The 18718-nt window shown below is 38.9% G+C and overlaps 2 protein-coding genes across 3 annotated transcripts in view; both read left to right on the plus strand.

Annotated features, from left to right (window-relative positions):
- The first annotated feature begins 20 nt into the window (after positions 1–20).
- Positions 21–12736, plus strand: ADIG (adipogenin). 2 transcript variants are annotated; one of them, XM_039323708.1, is made up of 4 exons: positions 24–160; positions 1413–2685; positions 8427–8719; positions 11723–12736. In XM_039323708.1, exons 2-4 carry the CDS (start codon positions 2559–2561, stop codon positions 11741–11743), a joined length of 441 nt encoding a protein of 146 aa, XP_039179642.1. In that variant the 5' UTR covers positions 24–160; positions 1413–2558; the 3' UTR covers positions 11744–12736. The 2 variants fall into 2 exon arrangements, 1 of the variants encoding a protein (XP_039179642.1); XR_005554357.1 differs by lacking the exon at positions 1413–2685 and having other exon boundaries at positions 21–160.
- Positions 12737–13583: 847 nt separating this feature from the next.
- The window catches only part of ARHGAP40 (Rho GTPase activating protein 40), a 72766-nt gene continuing 67631 nt past the window's right edge, over positions 13584–18718 (plus strand). The window contains exon 1 of the mRNA XM_039323671.1: positions 13584–13786. The gene's annotated coding sequence lies outside the window, so the exon portion shown is untranslated. The remainder of the gene's footprint in view (positions 13787–18718) is intronic.

Raw genomic sequence — 18718 nt, forward strand, 5'->3', positions numbered from 1 at the left:
AGGCTTCAATGGAGTGTTCCGTTCCCGAGACGAATCACCATGGAGACCAGTAAAACCTGCGCTCATCGCCGGTTCCCCTTTTCCCTTAGAAGAGAAGCTTTAAGATGTGTGGATTTCAATTCCCAGAATTCCCCCAACTAGCATGTTAAAATTCCTGAAGGTAAGAAAAATCGCTTTAGATTAGAAGAGTGATTTGCCACTTTGCTGAACAGAAGCATAGAATAAACAGAGGCATAGAATCAAGATCACGTGAAGTATTAATACCACTTTATAAAACCATAGTGAGACCACACCTGGAATACTACAATCAATTTTGGTCACCATACTACAAAAAGATATTGAGACCTTGGAAAAAGTTCAAAGAAGAGCAACTAAGATGATCAAAGGCCTGGAGACTAAAACATGAAGAACGGTTGCAGGACTTGGGTTTGGCTAGTCTAAAGAAATGAAAAAATAGGGGTGACATGATAGCAGTATTCCAGTATTTGAGAGGCTGCCACAAAGAAAAGGGGGTCAAATTATTCTCCAAAGCACCAGGAGGTAGGACAAGAAACCGGTTGGAAACTGATCAAAGAGAGAAGCAACCTGGAATTAAGGAGAAAGTTCTTAACAGTGAAGACAATCAGTGGAACAGCCTGCCTTCAGAAATCGTGGGCGCTCCATCACTGGAGTTTTTAAGAAGAGTCTGGATAGTTATTTGTCTGAGATGGTATAAGTTGTCCTGCTTGAGCTGGGGGCTGGACTAGAAGATCTCCAAGGTCCCTTCCAGATTCTATTCTATTCTATTCTATTCTATTCTATTCTATTCTATTCTATTCTATTCTATTCTATTCACATGTGCAAGCATATACATCCAAAACCTCTCTTTACTGAAGTAGCGGGATTTTGAACTACATATTTAAAGGCACTTGAGAACCTGAACTAGAGAACCATTGAATAAAATATAATATTCCTCCCCCCCCCCGCCCGCATTTAATGTTGGAAATAGGATCTGCTTTTGATTAGCATGTTTGAAGGCTAACTGATTAGGGAAGATAGAAGAACAATATTAAGAGCTATTATAGATTTATTGAGATTCAAACTTCTTTTGTACTTTAAATATGTGTTAATGTAAATTTTCTGACTAGAATTTACTAAGTTCCCTTACTAAAAAGAAGTGAAGCTGGATTTCTGGAGATGAGTAACAGTTGATGGCTGCCATCTTTAAATTAAGAACTGCCAGCCTGCGGGCCAGACGCGTCATACAGAAGCCGCACCCACCCCATTGCCGGCAATGGCAAAACAGTGCCGATATGTCAGTGCAACATGTGACATCGCAAGTTTGACATGTCTGATTTATAGTATCTTCAGAAGATATCTCTTGGCTAGCCATTTTAGGCAACTATCACGTAATCTCTAACTTTCCTTTATAGGGAATGTTTTGGAGAAGAAGTTGGAGATTCAGCTACCCAGGATCTTGGAGGAACCATTTTCTGGATTTTCTATAATTGAGCATCATATCTGGCCATAGGATTAAAATGGCATTGCTTGCTTTGATGGATGACTTTTGGTGGGACCTGGAAGGAGGGGATGTGCTAGTCTTGGTCCTCTTAAATCTTTCAGTAGTTGTACAGTACAATACCCATGACCATTTTTTGGGACGGCCTGCAAAGATTGGAGCTTCGAGGAATGATTCTGCTGTGTCCCTGCTCTTTCTTGAGCATGTGGTTCCAGTCATCATGGGTGGGAGGAAAAAGTGATCATTCTTGTAGTTACTCCAGAGTAGGGTTCCTCAGGACTTATTCCTCTCACCCATGCTACCATATTAATCACATGGGTGAAATGACGTCTAAGTGGAGAGTCCTGCACTATAATTTCATGTATTTCCCACTTCAAACTGGGAATAAACTGCTGTCAATTTTTAGATTGTCCACCTATGATATAGTGACCTAGTTCATATTGTAAAAAGCCATAATGGGTGTTGTTTGAAATTCTATAGAATTTTTGTGGGAGTTCACTGTATTGATAGCAGTTGTATTTTTAAAACAAGATGGCCTAAACTGGGTTGGTTGGTTTGTGGTACTGTGCTATTTTAATCCAAAGAATGCTGTTTATTTATAAATTTTGTAAAACTCAGGCAGTTGGCAAAATTCAGTAAACCATGGTTCAGTTACTCTTGACTTAGCATTTTTTTTATTAATCCAGCTATTGGAAAATCTTGAAGAGATATGCTCCTAAATACATCAACTATTTGAGCAGGTTTTTTTTACATTACCTTTATATTTAAATAGGATATTTATGTAAAATGACTTTACAGCGTAACTATTGCCCATTTTTATTTTTCTATTTCAAATTAAAGTTCAAGATACAAGGTGCACTGCAATTTCTCTATCATTTCATCTGTAACATTCCCCTCTTAATAGTCTTAATATCAGCTGTGTTGGAATGATAGCATAACTGCTTTGTGATTCAAGTCATGATGTAGTAAAACAGGGTAGTTATATAAAGGTATTTAGGGACACACAGCAAAAACTTAGGAAGTCATCGCATAGTGAGTTCAGCTGGATTTTGAATCAAAAATGAACTATCCCCTAGTTCCTTTAATCAATGATCTAACATTTCCTTTTCTCTTCTTCTGGTTTTGTTTGCCTTTGGGGATACTATTGATCTTACTGATTTTTTGGTTTCAACATCTACTTGATGAAGGTAAGCCATATTGGACTACAATTTTTACAGTTTTCACTTAATGTGATTTTTAGGAAGTTGTAGCACAAGGTATCCAGGAAGTGCCAAGATGGGGATGGATGTTATAAATTGCTTTTTTATATCCCATGATATCCAAAATATTAGCATGGCTATAAAATAAGCACTACATTACGGTATATGTCTATTCTAATTGGATCTGCTTCACTTAAAAATGGTGATATGTAGTACATAAAAAAGAAAACTAAATATTTTGAATTTTATTATATGCCAAGTCATTTAAATAGAACTGGTCAAAAGTGACTCAGGCCTCTCCACCAATTGGTGGGTGCATTGAAATAAGGTTAATGCCATTACCTGTATCCTGATGATACTATAGTACTATAGGGGCTTCCACAAGTCTTTGGGGGCTGAGATGAATAATTCTTGGTTCATGCTCCAGAGGAAATACTGTGGAAATGTGAAGGCAATATTTGCAGTGTTTCCTCTGGAGCTGAAGAGTAAGTGGTTTTTGTGTGCAAGATTTCATTTTATCTTTTCACCATACTTTTCCTCCTCTAGAGATTTTTTTATTTAAAGGTTTGTTGTTCTCAACTTACAGGAGTTAATTAATGTTTTAAAGCTGGCTGTTCCTTGTAAAAAGAATTCCCTACAAGTAAAGCAACGAGAAAGAAGGGGCAGTTAGTTGCTGCTATTAGCTGGTCTCAGTTGGATAGCCGAAGGAAGATAAGGATAGTAGTTAAGTGTTATGCAGCTGCTTATGATTGTGCATATATGTTTGTGTCCAAAGTTGGTTGTGTCAAGGGAATCGGAGTTAACATAGACATGGTGAACTAGCTTTTAAATAGTTTACTTCTTTGGTGTTTTTTAACTTTATTTTTTTCACATAGGGAGAAAGATCTTGGAAGACTGCAGTTGTTAAACTGATTGTAAAACAGAGGGTATTGTGCTTTTAGGCTGTGTCCAAAGACAACCTTAAGTTGCTGCCTTATTGTAGATTGACATTTGGTAGACCTGTCAATGCAGATTTCCTGAAGCAAAGACTCTTGGGATCCTATGGCTAATTGCTCTAGAACAGGGGTGTCAAACTGGTGGCCTGTGGGCCAGATGCGTCACATGCAGGCCACATCTACCCTGGCTCCGCAAAGACATAAAAACATCACGATACATTACGATACATCACGTGACGTGATCGAGTTTTGACACCCATGCTCTAGAACAAAAGCTACTGAAATTGTACTTTTATATCCAAACTGTGTTAGTGGAGGAACATTTGACTGCCTCTTAGTTACAAGCCAATTTAGTTTACTGGTTAAGGCACTAGAGTAGAAACCAGGAGAGTGAGTTCTAGTCCAACCCATAGGCATGAAAGCCAGCTGAATGACTTTGTTAGTCATACTCAGTGTAACTCATTTCATAGGATAGTTGTGGGAAAATAGGAAGGAATAATAGTATGTTCACTACCTTGAGTTATTTATTTATGAAACTAAAGACCTATGTAAGTAAAAATGTTAATTTTATGTGCTTAGCAACATACTGGTACATTTGAGGATCAGAACACTTGGAAATGCATATGCTGCTATCAGAATAAAACTCCTTTTTGCAACATGTGAAGTTTGGAATGGCGCTATTCCACCATAATTCCAGAACTATTACTACTCTGTGTTATCAAATGCAACATTTTACAATTGTTGGAGTCATTGGGTTATCTGGCCTGTTAGGCTGAGTCACCAGCTGCAGTAGGCCAAGGTATGCGGAAGTCAGAAGAGAAAATAGATTGGCGTAAACAAGTTTGTGCCGTGCGGTGCAAGGGAATGTTGTTTTGGTGTTTGTTAGTGCCGTGTGCAACAGCTGTATAGTAGCGTGTGCAAAACAAAGTTAGCACGTGTAATATGCTAATATGCTGTGTCATAACAAATGTGGTTGGTGTAAGGTGGTCACCAGGTGCCTATAAACCCGCCTTCTGATAACACAATAAAAGGGATGCTTCGTCTTTGTTCGAGGCTCCCATCCCGAAGAAACCACGTGTACGTGTCTGTTCTTCAACACCCATGGGAGACCGCTGGGCGCGAGAAAACCCGCAAATGGTGACCCCGACGTGATTCAAGTTTCTGAGCACGTCTCAGGGTACTGCAACTCAGGGCCGGTCGTCAGCTAGACGAAGCACCCTCCCAAAACTGCAACTCAGGGCCAGTCGTCAGCTAGACGCACCCTCCCAAAACTGCAACTCAGGGCCGGTCGTCAGGATAGACGAAGCACCCTCCCAAAATATTACATCTCTTGGTATCCTCTTACTTACTCAGCGGAAGAGCTCACTGCAACTCAGGGCCGGTCGTCAGAGCTAGACGAAGCACCCTCCCAAAACCGTGAGTATGGGGACAGAATTCTCTAAGCCTCAGGTTGCGCACCTCCCAGAACTTAGGGAATTGACCAAGTCATCAATAATTAAATCAGGAAAAACAATGGGAAAGATTTGCTGCTTCCCACTAAAAGGGATTTGATCCTCCTCTTAAAATATGTATATCTAAATTGCCTTGCATAGCCCGAAGGAGGATCCCTAAAAATGTCTGTGTGGGTTAAATTAGGAAAGTATTTTCATGAATGACCAGGATGTGTAAAACTGTGACTGTTAACTGTTTCAAATCCAAAGGAAAAAGAATTTTAAAGTCTGCTAGAAATTCTGCTTAAAATAAGCCACAAAAAGGAAAAAACCCACTCTGTTTGTCTGGCCAACAAACAGAGTGAAGAAAAAGAATTGTGTTTGTTTGTTTGTATTCCTCCTTCTCTCTGTGTGTCTATCTACAAGAGCCTTTTGAAACTCAAGTCTGCTTGTGTGGGGAAATAACTTTTTAAAGTTACTTTTCGTATCCTATCACTTATTGGTGATGCTACTATGAAACTTTTCTGCAACAAATAAGCATTTTCTAATCTCTAAAATGATGTGGTCTATTTTAGAATAAATGTTCTCCTACCCTTGGCAAGTTGCACACCTTAAAATATTAGGCTTTTAAAATTATTTGGAGTTTTCAGCATTTTCAAACTGCCTGCAAACTACCCCCCTTCCAATTCTTTTCCTGCTCTTTGTTCTCCAAACCTTTTGTCTGCCTCTCCTGGTAGAGTCTGTCCAGAAAAGGGGGGGGGAGACCTTGTTCTTGTATCTTTCAGCCCTGAAACCCTCTCCCAAGCCTTTGGAAGCACAACACACAGACCCAGATGCTGCCTCCATCCATTTGAGCCATGGGATTGAGTTTGAATCCAGCCATCCACTAAAAAGCCACCATGCATCTTCCCAAGTCCTACCATTTCCCCAGCTGCCTGTGAGAGCTGCAGAAGGAAGGTGGTGCCATGTGAAGCCTCAGAAGAGAAAATTAAGACTATGGGGGGAGGGTGGAAACTCATTGTAAACTTTTCTTTCTTGCCCCATTTGTATTGTAACAAGCCAGTTGAATGTATTAATGGAGAGATGGGAATATGTGGCAGAACAAATACTGAACATCTTGGACTTCTATCTGGTGGGAGGGAAAACTTTTCCAGAATGTTTGTATTGCCTGTTTTGTAGAAATAGCTGCATATGCAGCTGCATATGCACACATACACCATTCACACCATTCAGAGTCTATCCCCTCCACCTACCTTTAGTAAAGTTCCCCTCAGGCTGATTTTTGCTCTATTGCACCAAAGCTTTGTGGGACCAACTTCCAACAGATTCCAAGGGGGAGGGAACTAGGCCCCCTCAGGTGATTTGCAATTCATATGCCCTGACTAAGGAAGCAACAGGGAATATCCCAAACTTCAGCCCTGAATATTTTGCACTGTTGAGCTCAGATTTGAATTCCTAGAACTCATTACGTGCAATTTAAAGAAAATTTAATAGACTGGCATATTGGACATTACAAACCTGGATGCACTGAATTAAGAGCTAAGGCAGGAAACAACCCTTGAAATTGGGCAGCCAGTGGTCATGTACTAAGGAAAACCATGGCTGTGAAGAATTTTGGGAGGTATGCAAACCTGACTGGAAGCTAAAGGTGACATCCAACATTTGAAAATGATTGGCACAGAATATTGGATACTATAAATTTCTTTTCCACCTAACAAATTTGGGAGCCACTAAAGGGATCTTTTTCTGCTGCCTCCATTAATGTCTTCTTTTTCTTTTTTTGCTTAACAGTTTAAAAGCTTGCCTACCAAGTCTCCCTGACCAGATCAATTTTAATGTCATATATTTACACACTTAAGGCACAAAGTGGGGATATTGATGGAAGTTAGCCCCCCCAGAAGGAAATATTAAAAAGGGCAGAAAAATATATTTTTCCTCAAAAGGACTTTTTAAAAACCAAACCTGGCCCCAAATCTATCTGCCCCAAACAAGAGCTAGGCCCATACAGATGCAAATGTAACACCATCAGAAAGTTGGAGCCAGAGCAATCAAGAAGACAAAAGAGAAGATCTGCATACCCCACCCAAACTCTAGGAGTCAGCCCCATCACCTGGGAAGCAGGATATGATAATGCAATTTCCTGAAGAACCATCTTTCTGCAATAAACTGTAATCTTCAGGAACTGTCACCCACCAACAGGTCAATTTAGTAACTACACCTATCACTGCAGTTCAGTTACCCTTGCTAACCAAACCGGCCTTCACTTTGCCAAGCGACACTGAGGATGACTTCCTATAAAGCGCAACCTCCTTATTTTTTAAATAAAACAGAAAAGTAGGAGATGTTGGAGTCATTGGGTTATCTGGCCTGTTAGGCTGAGTCACCAGCTGCAGTAGGCCAAGGTATGCGGAAGTCAGAAGAGAAAATAGATTGGCGTAAACAAGTTTGTGCCGTGCGGTGCAAGGGAATGTTGTTTTGGTGTTTGTTAGTGCCGTGTGCAACAGCTGTATAGTAGCGTGTGCAAAACAAAGTTAGCACGTGTAATATGCTAATATGCTGTGTCATAACAAATGTGGTTGGTGTAAGGTGGTCACCAGGTGCCTATAAACCCGCCTTCTGATAACACAATAAAAGGGATGCTTCGTCTTTGTTCGAGGCTCCCATCCCGAGGAAACCACGTGTACGTGTCTGTTCTTCAACACCCATGGGAGACCGCTGGGCGCGAGAAAACCCGCAACAATACAATTAAATATGGCTGCTAATTTTCCACATAGGGGCACTAGTATCCTGGATTCAATTGGTGTGATACAAATATATACAGATGAGTTGTTCTTATGCACAAATCTAACTAAAGCATTTTGAATGACTTTATGAACAGATAAGTCAGCAGCATTTCTTCTTGAACAATGGCGAATGTCTTGATTGCCCTTCCCATCATGTGTAAATAACTCTTTTCAAAACATCAAAATCATAATTGCCAATCCCTATCCAATGTTGAGTAATATGAAGTTGCATTCTTCGTGAAATGTTTATTCAGATTCATTGTTATTAAACTCAAATGATGTTAATCATCTTGAAAACAATTATAAAAATTGCCTTTCATTACTGGAGCAAGAAAGATTTCATTCATTAGAAAACAGATCAGGAATTTAATTTAGTTTTGATTTCTGTCTTTGATAACATAACAATTGTCCCCTTTGGATATCAATGTTATGCATTTTAAAAATCTATGTTTAAACTGTAATATAGATATAAAAATCTTGCTTAACTGTTACACCTTCTGTATTTAACCAAAAGGATTGTCTTTCTAGCTTGTTTTTTCCCCTGTTGCATTGATATAAAATCCTAATATTTGTATTTTTAGCTGAAGTTCCCATTACTAAAGAAATAAAAATGTCACCCCGTGATGATCCTGATGGGAATATTGACCTCAAATCTGAACATGAATCCAGTGGGAATAACAGCCAAAACAAGTACAGAAAAGCCTTAAAATTTGATATGAAGATGACTCCAGTTGTGGAAAAGCTGGGCTTCAGGTCTGCTCATTCAGGTTCAAAAGAAACGGAGAAAAGTCTGTCTGCCTGTATTTCACGCCAACTAGACCAATATGGCAGACAGTATTGTTCTGAGAAGAATTTCATGCACAATACCCCTGTGGTAAGTAAAAGGATCTATCTGTAGTATATGAGTAATAATGGTCCTCTCTTTACTAGGTCTGTAGAAGAAGGGATCTGGCTCATTAAAATTGGGCGACATGAAAAGTCCCTGAGCAAAGTAAGGCAGAGCAGTCCTCAGCCCTTTTTACCTCTTGGTTCATTAGGTTGGAAAAAATTGAGTCCTGGGTGTCTCTTTTTCTCTCCTGATTTGCGTTCTATATATAAATGAGAAACTTACATTTCCTTCCACTCACCCATTGTAGTTCAGCTCAGACTTACTGTCTCATGTTCAGCAAATAGTTTTAGTCAATATTTAGTTCTCAGAACTCAGCAGCCAATGTTGTCTAAAGAGATTATAGTCTCACCATATAACCCAGACCATGCAGGGTTGCCATTTTAAAAAAATGTGCATGCACATGGCTCTAATATAATTTTGTGCAGTATTTAGTTGTTTTTGATTCCTGCTGGATTTAAGAAAAACTATTTTTCAAGGTTTGTCATTTCTGTAGTTATTGTAAGAATTAGCAATTACATCTGTAATAATTCATTGCAAAGGTGATAAAAGTTTAGTGCTGGGTTTACACATTCCGTGTAGCCAGACATGAGCAACATCTGAGAAACTGGGACCCAATTAAGATTCTTAACTTTTTGGAGGGTTGCAGGAGATAATCTGAAAGGGGAGAGCCACATTCTTTCCAGTCCATGTTTTACCTTTGAGAGACAGGAGGAGTTAAGACTGAGAGGCAAAGCATTATTGCTATTATTCTGAAAACCCCTGAACCAAGACATTGGTATGCTCACACACCTTTGAGAGCTACAGATGGCATACTGGGGAACTCTGTGCATGTTGCCTATTCCTTAGCTTAGCCATGGTGTATTAACTATATCACAATTGCCTAGATTCTCATAATATACAGTAACATAACTACACAAACAACATAACATACAGTAGGTGAATAGAAACATTTAATATGTTTGATTAATTATATGTATTTATATGTAAGAATGTAGGTATATATACATATGTTGTATATAGCATGTTTATATGTGTTATGTACGTGTATACTTTTGAGAGCAGGCAACAGAATTTATTTTTAATGTGTGCCAGTGTGCCCACAGTAAAAAAAATGACAGTAAAAGTCATCTTATCATCTTATCTTATATAATAATAATAATGATGATGATGATGATGATGGTGTTGGAAGGGACCTTGGAGGTCATCTAGTCCAACCCCCTGCTCAGGCAGGAAACCCTATACCATTTTGGACAAATGGCTGTCAGTCTCTTCTTAAAAACTTCCAGTGTTGGAGCATTCACTGCTTCTGGGGGCAGGTTGTTCCACTGGTTAATTGCTCTAACTGTCAGGAAATTTCTCCTTAGTTCTAGATTGCTTCTCTCCTTGATTAGTTTCCATCCGTTGCTTCTTGTCCTGCCTTCAGGTGCTTTGGAAAATAGCTTGATTCCCTGTTCTTTGTGGCAGCCCGAGGTATTGGAACACTGTTATCATGTCCCCCCTTGTCCTTCTCTTCATTAAACTAGACATACCCAGTTCCAGCAACCGTTCCATATATGCTTTAGTCTCCAGTCCCCTAATCATCTTTGTTGCTCTTCTCTGTACTCTTTCTAGAGTCTCAACATCTTTTTTACATCGCGGTGACCAAAACTGGATGCAGTATTCCAAGTGTGGCCTTACCAAGGCATTGTAAAGTGATATTAACACTTCACGTGATCTTGATTCTATCCCTCTGTTAAAGCAGCCTAGCACTGTGTTGGCCTTTTGGGCATCTGCAGCACACTGCTGGCTCATATTTAAGTGATTGTCCACTAGGACTCTGAGATCCCTCTCACAGTTACTATTGAGCAAGGTACCCCCTATACTATATCTGTACATTTGGTTTTTCTTGCCTAAATGTAGAACCTTGCTTTTTTCACCATTGAATTTCATTTTGTTAGTTAGTGCCCAGTGTTCAAGTCTGTCCAGATCCTTCTGTATCTTAAGCCTGTCTTCTGGAATGTTGGCTATTCCTGCCAGCTTAATGTTGTCTGCAAATTTGATGAGTTCCCCATCTATCCCCTCATCCAAATCGTTGATAAAGATATTGAAGAGCACTGGGCCCAGAACAGAGCCCTGGGGCACCCCAGTACACACTTCCCTCTATGTAGATGCAGTTCCATTGAGGACCACACGCTGAGTATGGCCAGTCAGCCAGCTACAGATCCATCTGGTGGTGATGCTGTCTACCCCACATTTTTCTATCTTGCCAAGTAGTAGGTTGTGATCTACTTTTATCAAATGCCTTACTGAAGTCCAAGTAAATGATATCCACAGCGTTCCTCTCATCCACTAATTTTGTCACTTGGTCAAAGAATGCAATAAGATTTGTCTGGCATGATCTGTTTTTGACAAACCCATGTTGGCTTTTAGTAATGACTTTATTTGCCTCTAGATGTTCGCTGATTCGTTGTTTGATTGTCTTTTCCAGAATCTTCCCAGGTATTGAGGTCAGGGTGATAGATCTGTAATTTCCTGGGTCCATTTTTTTCCTTATCTTATCTTATCTTATCTTATCTTATCTTATCTTATCTTATCTTATCTTATCTTACTTATCTTAATCTTACCTTACCTTACCTTACCTACATAGATAATGTTCTAAAGGTCTGCTATACCATGATTGATCTATGTAGTAACACTCTTCATGAATTGGCTTAACTGCTAACATCTTCCCAGGTATTGAGGTCAGGGTGATAGATCTGTAATTTCCTGGGCCCATTTTTTTCCTTACCTTACCTTACCTTACCTTACCTTACCTTATCTTAATCTTACCTTACCTTACCTTACCTACATAGATAATGTTCTAAAGGTCTGCTATACAATGATTGATCTATGTAGTAACACTCTTCATGAACTGGCTTAACTGCTAGCAATAATTATGGGAGACAAATCTGTAAATGTTTCTTAACTTGATTTTTTTATTTAACTTCTGAACTTTTTTTTTTTTTTTAGCCTTCTTCACCAATTGTCTGAGATTGCCAACATTCTGTGGACGCAGCTGCTCCCTTCATCTCCGGTTGCTCGTATTTTCAGCTCCTTATCTGAGGGAAAAGCCTGTTGAAATCATGGTTTCCTTGAAAAAATAAATTGGTATCTGTCATTTCTTGCGAGGAAGAGGGGCTAATGCCATCTATGGGGATAATTAAAATTCAGCTGTTCCACCAAAGAAAGATGGATGTGTAGTAATTCTTTAGTTTATAAGAAAAGTGTTGCTAATTTCAGGTGTGCTATTTTTTCAAAGCATGCGATGCTGCTTGCTTTATCATTCAGATTTTGTTTTGTGTTTTTAAAAGGTATTTGTGTTTTTAAAAGTAATTACAGATTACTTATCATACTTCTTAGACTAAAAACAGATGAAGTGCTGATCATTACTAAACTATAACTCCCAGCATCAAATGCCACTGGACAAATTTACTGGGAGTTATAATGCAGCTCCTTTTGAAGATATTTCTTAAATTATAAATGGTTATGTTGATTTTTTTCCTTTTGCTCTTTGTTATATCCAAGAATATTCAGTTGGTATAAAGAATCTCATTTTATCCAAAGGTCTTGATATCCCTGCTAGGAATATTTTAAAGCAACCGAGTAGTTCAATAAACTCTATTTATTAACAGAGTTCAGGAACTAGGCTGTATATCAGAATCTTATGTCTAATACTCAGAGCTGGTTAACCTTGGTTCTATGCATGAAAATGGACCATTGGACCTGTGTATCTGTTCCATCTACTCATTGCTATGAACTGAGTAGGGGTTTCCTTTCCCTTTGAAGGGAACTTTCATAAAGTTGTCTCATCTCTGGAGGAATGTTTCTGTTAAATATTGGTGTATAATTGAAGTGTAATGTGGCTCAGTTAACTGTACTTAAAATTATTTTCTCCTCTCTAACACTACCTAATGCAGACCTAATACAGTACTACATTATGACTAAGTAAGAGAATAAAAGTGGAAATTTGTGTGCAAGAGAAAAGAAAAATGAATTGGATGTTGCTTTTGGGAGAACAGACTTAAGTTATTGGAATTTCTTTAGAAAACGATTTACTGATTTACCATTTATCTCTCCCTGCCCTTAAGTAATATATAAAATACATATTGTAATTTTAATTCCCTAGCCTAGACTTCATTAAATTGTTTGGAATCAGTCCATAGCAAACAAGTATATCAACCACTTGTTTAAGTAAACACATTTTAAAGCACTTTAATTGTAAATGGCTGTGGAGATTCTCAATCTAGGTCATAGTTGTTCCAAAGAAAACTTTTTTGTAAAGGCAACTGGTCTTTTCTTTGTTTTTTTTTCCTTTGAAATTGTTTTGCTTCTCCTCCAAGAAGCTACTAATTGATGGGGAATGGAAGTATATACAGGTATATTCTTTCAGTCATAAATCCTCCCATTCTCCACCAGTGGAGAAGCTTCTTGGATGAGAAGCAAAACGTTTTGAAAGGGGAAAAAAAAACCAAGAGTGTCCAATTGCCTTAAAAAAAAAAAAAGCACCTTTGGGTCACTTTAATTGTACTTCCAAAAGTTATTGCTGAACTTTTTGTAAGATGTCTTCGCCACTGCTGTAGTCTATCCCGCATCCTTCGCAACTATTTTAGTTTCAAAGAAGAGTTTTCTTCAATGGAAATTGCTATATTTCGATCTTAGTCGGTTCATACTCTGCGGCTGCCTTTGGTTCTCAAAACGTCCTAAATTGCAGATGTACACAGCCCTACGTCGCCACCGTGGGCCCAGAAAGACTATCATTCCTCTTTTCGTTCCGCAAGCCTCCTTTCCTTTTCCTCTGCTGAGGACTTAACTTTTCTCCTCCGCGGGCTCCGCCCCCGGCTCCATTCATACGCGACTTCGCAAATCAAAACGCCTCGCACCAGCTGGAGCAGAAGGCGGGGGAGTGGCCGGTGGCTTCGGCTGCTTTCGCTGCAGTGTCCGCGTTCATCCCGCTGGAGCGGAATCGGCGGGGTGGCGGAGCCTTTGTTCCTCAGAAGTGCTTCATCGCGGGCGAGGAGAGGAAGCCGTTTGAAGGTGGGTGGAATAGGGAAGCCGCGGGCTTTAGGCTTTGTCTACGTCCTCAGTGGCCAGGATAAAGGGGGGAACGAAAGAAAGAGACAGCCTAAGTTTTAGCAGCTTCTCCCGGTGCATCTATCCCGTTGGCCGAAATGAAAGAGAACGTTTCTTCCTGTTCTCGTCCAAGTATCGCTTTTGCGAGGAGCAAGGCTTGCCCGGTGGAGAAGCCCGGATTTAAAGGGCCCCTGGGCGCCTTCTGGAGGAGTAACTTTTATTAAACCAAACGTCAGACTTCCAAATAGTAGGTCCGTCCCCGAATTGAAGCGACCCGAGTTCCTGAGCGGGAAGAAGCGGCGTGGTTGGTTACTCTATTGCTAACTATAGAGCGCAATAGAATAGAAGTAGAATGGAGAAGAAGTAGTAGTAGTCCCTGGATTAGTAGGAGGGAGGGGACTCCTACACGGGGGAAGCGGAATGAATTGTTGCTGGTATTCCCCTTGCAGTATTTCAAAAATTCCCACCCTGTGAGGTTTGGTTCTCCACACCTCACTTGTGGCAAAGAATTGCCAGCGTAATCTACCAGCATGAGCCGTGCGGGTTTCCTCGAGACTAAGACGCGCTTGTGTTGGAAAAGTTCACGCTCCGAGCAAATTCAACTCTCGAGCGCGCAAGCAAATTTTTTGGTTCCAGTCTTTCCATTATATTGAGAGATTCTCAATCATCCGGATTTTGGTTGCCCCAAATGTGCTTTTTCCAAAAGGCAAGTGGACTTTCTTGCGTTTTTTTCTTTGTAAACGTTTCTCTTCTGATGCAACTGAATAGATAGAAGAAAAAAAAGCTTCTGGGATGAGAAGCGAAATGTTTTCAAAGGAAAAAAAAGCCCCAAGAAAGTCCAGTTGTCTTTTGGAAAAAGCACTTTTGGGACCACTTCTTTCTGAGTAAATGTGCCTCGCGTTTGAGGACTTTAAAAGGGTGCCTGTTTCTTTCTTGCATTCTTATATTTCCCTACGCCCTTTGTTCAGTGTATTGCTATTTCAATCGTCTGCTAACTGCCAGGAGCCTATTGCTATTTTTTTTTTTTTTAGATTTTGTTATAGCCTCCCATTCCAAAACGCGCTATTCTACATATTTTAAAGGAATAGTCATGATACGCAAAGCAAGAGATTAGTCCACGTTAATCTCGAAGGTGGAGTTTTGCTGTTTTTGAAATGTGTTGCTGTAATCCGGCGGGGTACATCTTATTTTCCTCTCTGCCTGAGCAAACCATTAAGTAGCAATTCTGTCGGTGTCAGCTGAGGGACTGCATTGTAAATGGTAATCGACTGCAAATGGATGAACCGTTAGTGCGGCAGTTGCTTCCCCGTTGGGCTTGCTCAAAAGCACATGGGTGGTTTTTTTGTTTTTTGTTTTGTTTGTTTGTTTGACTTGAAATAACTAGACTTATTCTGAAGGATGGCTGCTTCTATGCCAGAGACAATCGGTTTGGAGGAGACTGGGGTTCATATTTAAAATAATTAGTAATACTGGTATGTCTTTTGCAAATTATTTTTAAAATAATCTGGAAACCAGAGCATAGTCGCTATGGATGATCCTTCTACTCGGGAGAAAGTAGGGCTTGTGGGGAAATCTTTTAATGTTTTTTTAAAAGAGGATTCAGTGAGGTTCCTCCAGATAGATAATTCTCAGATTTCCCAATCTGATATTAGAAAATGGAACCCAAAATAGCTGGTGCAGGGAGTTGATAAAGAAGAGGGCAGCATAATTCAGTAATTATCACTCATTTTCCCCCTTATGCTGACTATAATTTTATTTATTTCTTTTACAAATAACTCAAGGGAGTGAACATAACTAACACACCTTCCTCTTCCTATTTTCCCCATAACAACCCTGTGAAGTGGGTTTGACTGAAAGAATGACTAGCCCAAAGTAACCCAGCTGGCTTTCATGGCTAGGGTAGGACGGGAACTCATGGCTTCTTGCTTTGTAGCCTGGTGCCATAACCACTGCATACTGGCTCTCTTTATTTTATAATATTAATATAATGAAATATATAATAATATGTCTGCAGTGCACAAGAGGCAGACTTAGATAATTTTGAGGCCCCAAAATAACAATTAGTATTTAATTTTTCAAATGGATGAAATCTCATGAGATTGCAGTAGCAGAAACAGTGTGCAGTTGGGGATGGGGACAGAACTCTCTAGAACAGGAGTGTCAAACAACATCAGGTGAAGTGTTGCGACGATGTATTGTGACTTTTTTTTGCCATTGCCAGCAATGAGGTGGGCGCGGTTTCTCTATGATGCATCTGACCCGCTGGGCCGGCAGTTTGACACCCTTACTTTAGAAGATTTCCAGTGAGAATGCCAAACTTTTCATGAGTTCTAGCATTGTCAGGAGATTTGGGACATTGCATTTAATGTATGGCTTTATTTTATATTATGTATTCTTTTACAATGTTAAGCCATCCAAAATGTTTTTGGAGCTGGACAGTCTTGTAATCTAATAAATGTACTCTTCTGGCACTATTTATCATGTACCACAGGTTGGAATCTAGTGATATTTTTGATGATTGGGTTTTGTTTATTAGCATTATAGATCATCTGCCTCTTCATACTTTTCCTACCAAATAAGCTTTAGTCTGGCTTGAGCTTGCTGCCTTTGACATTCATTCAAAACAAAGCATTCAAAAGTCCAAGAGGTGTTCCTGTCATCTTTCCATCCTGGAAATGTAAAGCAATATGTCAAATTTAACAAAATCCTTTTAAAATATTTGTAAAAATACTGTCAAAGTTTCAGCTGTAAAATCAGCTTCATAAAATTAGTAGAATAAAGGATATTTTAGTTCTTGACTTCAGATCCAAACATGGGTGATCAGGACTAACCATCATGTTGGTAGGAACCTGTGCTACTTAATGGGTTTCGTCTGAGTTTTGTGAAATGGTAATTTATGACCTGGTTCTGGGTTCCATGGGTACTCTTTCTGGATTACTCAATTAGCAATTAGCTGGGTTTACATAATATAATTAGCTGGTAGATTTACATGCTATACTAGACCAAAACTAAAGAATACATGTTATAATTTTGTGCAATATGTGTAATAAACTACTCCAGATGTTGTGATGAGGGGAAAATGTTTTATGCTACCTAATTTTCCTTGAGGTGAGATGGGCAGCAGACAAATGTAATAATAATAAAAAATTCTACAACAGTTGTTCTGAATTACATTTTGATTTCTTGCTGTGGGTCAACAGATCCCACTCATTCCTTGGAGGATTAATAGTACTGCACATGTAATCCTTGTTTAGCAATTGCCTCATTTAGCAACTATTTGAAGTTATGACAGTGATAAAAAGTAACTTTGAAGTCAGTCCTCAGGAAAGCTGAAGTAAGCACAATTGTGGTTTTACTTAGCAGTCATTTTTTCTTAACAAATGAGTTGCGGGTCCTGATTGTGGCCACTAAATGAGGACTGTCTGCATTCTGTTCCAGCCCTTATTCATGAAAACTGGGTTGGTGGGTGTGTTACAATTTTTGGTATATACAACTTACAGACGGCTGAATCAGCGTTTGATTTGGTTGTATGTATTTGAAGGTGGGGAAGCTGGCTTGATATCAAATGGATGAAGAACATGGTGTGATTTCTGTGGTATTACTTGTACCTCATTACAGATATGATTGTTGTTTGTCTTTTGTTTCTTAAAAGTACAGACTCTAGTTTGAGAGAATATGATGATATAATCCAAATTGTCTGGTATTTTAATGTATTGTTACTAGAAGTTTGAGAGAGATGGGATGGAATGGAACATTCTGTAGTAGAGTATCTATTACCTCTGAAGGCTTCCCTTCATCAAAGATATTTCTATCTATTATGTATATATTTAAATTAATTGAAATGCATCATCAGTGTGGTTGTTACTTGCTTTATTGTACTATTTCTAGTATTAAACTGTTGATGCATGAAGCTTTCTAAGTGCATATGTTTTTAGTGAAGGAAACTGGATAGAAAAGATATTCATTTCATTAGTATTTTGATTTTAAAAAATCAAGAAAACAACCATTTGAATTACTAAGTCTTACAAACAAATTGGAATGAAATTATATGCCCAGATGTTCACTTGAACTGAACTGTAGGTATTTACATAAAATGCAGATAGTGGAAAAATATGCATATACTATGTGCATGGTTTTTTCTGTGAATTAGAACAAAAATTGGACAAATATTAAAGTTAAAGAAACCTAGCCTAACAAATGCAGTGTTCTATAGATACAGCAATTTATTTGGAACTAGCTTCGTAGCAAGTGTTCAGATTATGAATGAAGGTGAATGGCCCAGGATAATGTTGCAGGATCCAGTCTGGGTAGGTTACCAGGACCAGATGTTTAATCTTCCAAGCTTTCGGACTCGTGCTAAAACCCATCTTCAGAAAACTTCTCTCTAGCAGTGTTCAAATTATTTAATGAAATATTTATTAATATTTAATCATGAGCCACTGTTCATATGACTGCAAATGATGTTATAATTTGGCAGTTCTACAAGCACAGGATGTCCTTTTTCCTTCCATTTCGCCAAGGAGCCTAGTTCTTTCACCCTGCAAACTGCATCATGGATCATTAACATTGTGATGGTTGTAACCTATTTATTTAAAAGATTTATATGCCCACCCATCTTATGAACCATATGGTCAGCTTGCAGCAACAGTTAAAAACAAATCAATAAAAACCAACATCCGTAACTTCAAGTTGCATTAATGTGCTGCTTTCTTTTTCTTTAAATAAGCAAACAATCATTTGAATTACTTAGAGAAGACAAGTCATTAGAGCTTCAGCAGAAGGAAGAAATATAATCACTTGAGGGAAAAAAAGTGATTTGGAAGTGTCATACATTCTTACAAAATTTCTGAATTTTGGCAGAAAAAATGTAGTGTATTGTCCTTTCTGTTATATTGC

This window comes from Crotalus tigris, unplaced genomic scaffold, assembly GCF_016545835.1.
Source record: "Crotalus tigris isolate CLP2741 ecotype Arizona unplaced genomic scaffold, ASM1654583v1 scf7180000024281.4978605, whole genome shotgun sequence".
Classification (NCBI taxonomy): Eukaryota; Metazoa; Chordata; class Lepidosauria; order Squamata; family Viperidae; genus Crotalus; species Crotalus tigris.